Below are 6,009 nucleotides of genomic sequence, written 5' to 3' on the forward strand. Positions count from 1 at the left end.
ATTATCGTAAACGTAGAGCGTAGGAATTCATGACATGTGTAAGAATCGCATGTGTACTTCTAGACGTTATATTGATTAGGCAAAATAATAGAGGCAGGTTTTTATTTTTACAATTTAGACTTTAGTACAATTTATTCTCCAAGAACTTGAATAATTTAATGGTAAATTACATTTGAAAATGCAAGTATTGTTTGTATCTATCGTTACCAAGAAATTAAAATTCAGTTTGTGTCATTTTCCAAGTTTCAAGCGGTAACTACAACGTAATTTTGCCGTACGAGTCAAAAACTTTTATTAAGTTCTTTGATTAAAAGAAAACCATAACAATATCATTGACAATTTTAATTAAAGCAATCCAATTAATTTAGTCTTATTTCGAATTCTACTTAAGTTCAAAATAGAGTGAAAATGATTGACATCATAAGTGCCCTACTAACGTCTATAAGATGGGGTGGATTATAAGTAATGTAACACGTGTATTACAATTTGATGTTCAAAATATATGTTTTGCTATGTCGCAAAATTCGATTTCGTATGAATCATTGCTAGATTTTGCTTCTTTAAGCAAAGAGGTTGAAGATTATTTCGGTGGTGACAGCGGCTACTGTTCCTGACAATAGTATGAAAAGAAAGTAGAAAGGCACCGTGACGCTGCTCAGGTTCAAATCAGCCGTGCTTTTGACGATTTCTTCCACTTGACTTCTTCAATTAAATGATGCCTTTCAAAATCCAGATAATTCAATGCTTGCGTTTCAAACATCGGTTCAACACTGTAATGAAAACATTCGTCTAGCCCCTTAATCAGTTTAATATAAAACCAGTATCGACCTCAATTGGAGGTTTTCTTGTAATTGCGGACTGCTTCTTAGCCAAGAGTTGTTGAAAACGAAGTGTAAATACTCGAAGCTAATTTCGTGCTCCGAAAAGTAGAATCCTTCATTGTCCGAAAAGAACTTTTTACTCTCGGGATCTAATTTGAGGAATTCTCCCGCTATCCAAGACAGATAGATGTCCTCTAGGATGATAGCATTCTTCCCATAAAGAATAGGCAGGTATCCATCACGAGTCATGTAATCCGAAACACTAGTGACCATTTTCTCCTGATCGAGTGCGTAGAGCCATTTCTTAACATCTGGGTCCTGGGCAGCCTGTAGATACGAAACCAGTTAAGTCAAATAAATAGAGGAACTTATCATTTATCGCCTATTGACCAAATATTTCAGATTGTCGAAAGCTCCGCCATTTTTCACAATTATAATTGGAATTTCCGATTTGATCAAGTCCGAGAGGGTGTCGATGCGATTGTAGCTTTCCGTCGTGAACTCCGTCCGTAAGAAACAACCCAAGAAAAACAGAATGAAAGTCACTCCGATCAGCCAGGACGCAGAGAGCAACCGACATGTAATGTGGGGCAAAACAGAGGGAATCGCTGTAGGGAACATAATTATGTCTGATTATTTAAATTTAAGCGAGCGCTTAATCGCGTACGTTCAGCGCAGAAGAGCGACGCGTTTTCCCAGGCATTTTCTAGGGTTTCTCGGGCCATTTTCTTGAAAACATTCTTGGTGGGCATCGATTTGTATTTGTTGGTTACGATGGAGTGAGCGACGAGTAAAAGTGACAGAAGAACCCAAGTGAACACAATAAAAATCAACACCTAATTGAATCGAGAATTAAAATTAATGAATTGGGTGGTGAACGAAATGTTTATGGTGCGAAAAATACTGGAGTTTCCATATTTAAGAAAGACAAGGAAGTTTACAAGACTCTCTTCGGGGCGCCGGTCACGATAATCGTCCTGGCAGTATCGAACACCGGAGACGGACTGAAATATTCTTGTCGGCCACCGAATAATGCACGTGGCATGGGAAACAGAATAAAAGGAGCATTCTATCAAATATTAAGGATTATGAGAAATTATTTTATCATTAAAGTTAAATTTTGGTCTCATTCCTCTTTCACGCACTATGAAAACATCAGCCGCAGTAATTAATTTGGAAAAGTCGTCAAAGTTCAATTTATTCCCTTCGTAAATTACCCTAAACACGATTGAAAAAATTATATTAAAGTAAGATATAAACATGATATTATTGAATGAATTTGGTTTTATCCGGAAATATAAGATCACCATTCGAAAACGGATTTACTTAATCGAGTATTTAAAAGAAAACCAAAACTCATCGATTAAGGATTAGACATTTCGAATAATCGGTACTTTTTAACGTTTCAAATTAAACGAGTCGAAACCGGAGAATAATATTAAAATTCTCGAATATTCGCACACTCGACCCACAACCATGAAGTTTCAAGTTAAATCACAAGCCTATCCGTTTACCCAACCCAATTACTCGAATCTTATTTCAAGGAATACAAAAAATACTTCATGTTAAGGGATCTTTTCAAATAATCCGCTATGGCATTGTATCGTAATACTTGGTTCTCCATCACCCACGACTCCTGATAAGAAATATTTAAAGTTCAATTGCCAAAAAGAAAATAACACTCAGTGACACACCACCGAACGTTTCAAAATTCACCTCCAGTGTCGTCACGTTTACAAGAGTCTCTTGGGTGTACCTATAATTTAGATAAAATTTCAAATGGGCAATTACATTAATGACTTTCAAATGCAATTAGTACCTGTATTTAAAATACCGATTATTTCCCATAAATTCCAGTTCGTTCAGTGCCATTATTGGAGTTACCAGGAAATCCTAGCTTCCACTAACCGAAACCTTTAAAGGCTGTAAATAGTCGCTGATAGATTTCTCGTTTTTCATAAGTAAAAGCATATGTTTATTAGATTCCTATGTTTCGTAATGGTAGAGACTTACTGAGAGCTAGTTCGAGAACGACGCGATAATTGACTACACTAAAGCCACGTTCACACTTACATGGGAAACCGGTTCGAACCGATTCAAAACGGTTCCAAAGTTAAGTGTGAACAAAACTGATACTGAAGCTAATTACAAATGCGGTTTCTTGAAGTTGCTTCGCGAACCAACTTAAAACGGCTTTGGAAGCTAGCTAGTTTCTAGTTTTCAGGGGTATTTCATATGGGATGAGACAAGTATTAAGTGTATTTTCATCAGCCTTAGCAGGCAGCACCAACGAAAAGATAAGCAGACAGCACTAACAGAAGCGTCTAAAAGTGTGAACCGAGGCTGTTGAAATCACTTCGAACTAGCAATAAAGAGTGTTTCAAAGCTAGTTGGGCAAACGAGTTGTCGACCGACTCCCGTGCAAGTGTGAACATAGCTCTAGTTTTGAAGTTCATCTTCCTATTTAGTCTGTACTAAGCCTTGACAGCGTCTCACCATGCATCGCTTTACGAGAATCTATGACCTACGTCACTTCATAACAAGCTCTCAATAACCAGTGACAAACTCATGGAAAATATCTTATGAACTTATGGTAAAAGCGTTGTTAAAACGGAAGTTGTTGTCCGTTCTTGCTATATTGGAACAAGAATCCTCTGACTATCTAAGTTCTAATATCAATAAAAATAAATCCTCACTGTTTTTGTTATGTAACTCAAATAACAGCCACGCAAAGTGTGTCTGCCGGAAAGTACTGAGTACCCAAGGCTTGACTAGCTTCTGTGAGTGAAGAATTGTGCAAAATCAAGTCATGGTTCTATGTAACCAAGAGGGAAATACAAAGGGGTAAGACTTTTCCTTTCATCTCGCTTTTTGGGGCCTTCGCTGTAGTCATTTTGTATCATGGGAGTGCACATAGACGGCGAGGTATCATGAGGGTGCGCATAGACAGATGGCCATGTATCAACCCTCTATTACGCCCCGATACTGAGGGTTGCCTACGTTTTAATTTATATCGAAAAGGTCTATTATGTAACAAATAGTTATGAACCCATCCTGTGTGAAAATTGAAGCTTATGCAAAATTAGGGAATTTTATTCCATTAGAGAAAGAGAAAAATAAACAAGCTTGGAAGTTAAGCTATAATAATCGAAGAGAACTGTTAGAATTGTACTTGCTTTTGAAGGCAGGAATCGTGTATTTCTTCATAAGTAATATTCCAAATTTGGGTAATCCGTCATTAACAACCTGCTAACTGCATTTGTCCTTAACCATTCTCTTTCCGAACATTAAAAAGCGTCTGCTGGATTATGTATCAAGATATGCTATTTGGAGAAATGTGGCTACACTCAAGTAGAAGTAAATTCATGTCATATGTTTACTTGCAACCAGACAATATGATCAATAAGGTTTATAACTTTTTGTATAGTAACTGAAGGCTATTACAACGCTAGAAGGAGTAGAGATAAATATAGATACGAACGGATTTTCTAAACTAATTTTATTTCTTCTAAGGCTGGAAACATCCTAATGCTTCGTCGCTTTTCTGCAATTATCGTAAAGGTAGAGCCTGGGAATTTCTGACATCTGTAGGTAACGAATGTGTGCTTCTAACTTTATATTGATTTGGCAAAATAATGATGGTAGTTTTTATTTATACAATTTAGACTTTGGTACAATTTAATCTTCAAGAACTGGAATAACTTAATAACATTCAAGATTTGAAAATGCAAATTTTGTATCAATAGTATATAAGAGTTCTGGATAAGGGGAAATAGGGATTGTTATCAAATTTTGGGTTTCATAGCACGGCAGAGGCCGTCAAAGGTAGTACGGAGGGTCCCTACACAAATCGGCGAGGGGATTGGATTGTTGGCATTTCAGAGTACGGGGTGAGACCGAATTAATTGTACGACAATTATCTGCCTAATCATTGGTGCTTTCCCTGACGTATTACGGGAGTCTGGTGTCGAGACAGAACGACGAGTTCTCAAATTTCCCTTCTGAAAGAGAGAACGTTTTCAGTGTGCTTAAAGTAATTAGTATAAAAGAGTGTGAATTATAAATTCTCCATAGCGATTGTACATACAACATTGACTACAGGGTTTATAATTTTTCTGAAAAAGGGAAAATGGGGCTTGTTTTTAGTTTCGACGATCTAAGGGTAAAGGAGAGGCGGACTAAATATTACGGTTAGTGCATACCTCGGAATCGATCGAGGATTCAAATATGGATTGATTTTAGGGTTCTATAGAAAGTCCTGCACTGTAAAAAATTGTGTTGTCTAAATAGTGTCATAATGGTGTTAAAACAATGTGCACTATTTGTACACCTTAACAAGGTGCTGAAATAGTACCAAATTAGTTCGATATTTTAAAAACACCATTAGCTTAAACGAATGGTGTAGAAATGTGTTTATAAAACAAAATTCTTTAAAGGTGCGCAAATGATACCTTAATTATATAAAATAACCCAATCGAATACCCTATTAAATGGTGCTCAAATGGCATAGAATTAGTGCGATATTTTTTAAACACCATTCGCTTAAATAAACGGTGTAGGGTTGAAAAAGTCTCATTCATGAAAAGGCGCACAAATGATTCCTAAACGATATAAAATAACACCTTCGCAAGGCCCATATAAAAGGTGTTCAAATAATGTGAAAAAAGAGTTATGTTTTGAACACCATTGGCTTAAATAGGTGTACCGCTCGCCCACTTATATAAATTATACATATAGGGTAGGCCTATACAAAATGTTTCATCTTTTCCAACACCTCAATTCATTTGTAGATATTAAACGTTAAATTATTAATGGGCTTATCTTGAAAAAAGCCTTCCCCGTTCAGAATATCGTGGGAATTGAGCATGCAAATATACGTTATATTAGAGAGATAAGCATTTGGAAGGGCACGGCCTTGCTTGCTTTTCCTATCCCCACCAATTTAAAGTACCACTAAAATCTCCCGTCGCGTTATTATACTCCCATAGAACCCCGTGTTAACTCACCACTAGAAATCGACGGTGGAAACTCCACCCAACGTATTCGCGTTCGTAAAACCGGGACAATATGAACTACCCCATCAATCGAAATACGACGGAAGTCAATACATTTCCGCCCGTGCTTAGGCCTCCGACTCGCGGGAAACCCAAGGGGTTTTATTTTATGTATTTGGCTGAAAAAGTGTTAT

General features: G+C 36.9%; 1 protein-coding gene across 1 annotated transcript; it reads right to left on the bottom strand.

Annotated features, from left to right (window-relative positions):
• Positions 1-560: 560 nt before the first annotated feature.
• On the bottom strand, positions 561-1,454 carry LOC149655816 (uncharacterized). Its single transcript, XM_089845041.1, has 3 exons — positions 1,212-1,454; positions 829-1,148; positions 561-702 (listed from the first exon to the last, which is right to left on the bottom strand). Exons 1-3 carry the CDS (start codon positions 1,440-1,442, stop codon positions 561-563), a joined length of 693 nt encoding a protein of 230 aa, XP_089701167.1. The 5' UTR covers positions 1,443-1,454.
• Between the last annotated feature and the right edge of the window lie 4,555 nt (positions 1,455-6,009).

The sequence above is a fragment of the Phalangium opilio genome, unplaced genomic scaffold, assembly GCF_054372755.1.
Source record: "Phalangium opilio isolate 3A_F unplaced genomic scaffold, DU_Popi_V2 ptg000078l_1, whole genome shotgun sequence".
Lineage (NCBI taxonomy): Eukaryota > Metazoa > Arthropoda > Arachnida > Opiliones > Phalangiidae > Phalangium > Phalangium opilio.

Excerpts from the sequence above, each read along its gene's own strand:
- LOC149655816 (XM_089845041.1), bottom strand. The coding sequence starts at position 1,442 with ATGTTCCCTACAGCGATTCCCTCTGTTTTGCCCCACATTACATGTCGG. Across the intron at positions 1,149-1,211 it reads TCGACAATCTGAAATATTTG|GCTGCCCAGGACCCAGATGT; the intron begins GTCAATAGGCGA and ends TCGTATCTACAG. Across the intron at positions 703-828 it reads CAAGAAAACCTCCAATTGAG|AAGTCAAGTGGAAGAAATCG; the intron begins GTCGATACTGGT and ends ATTTAATTGAAG.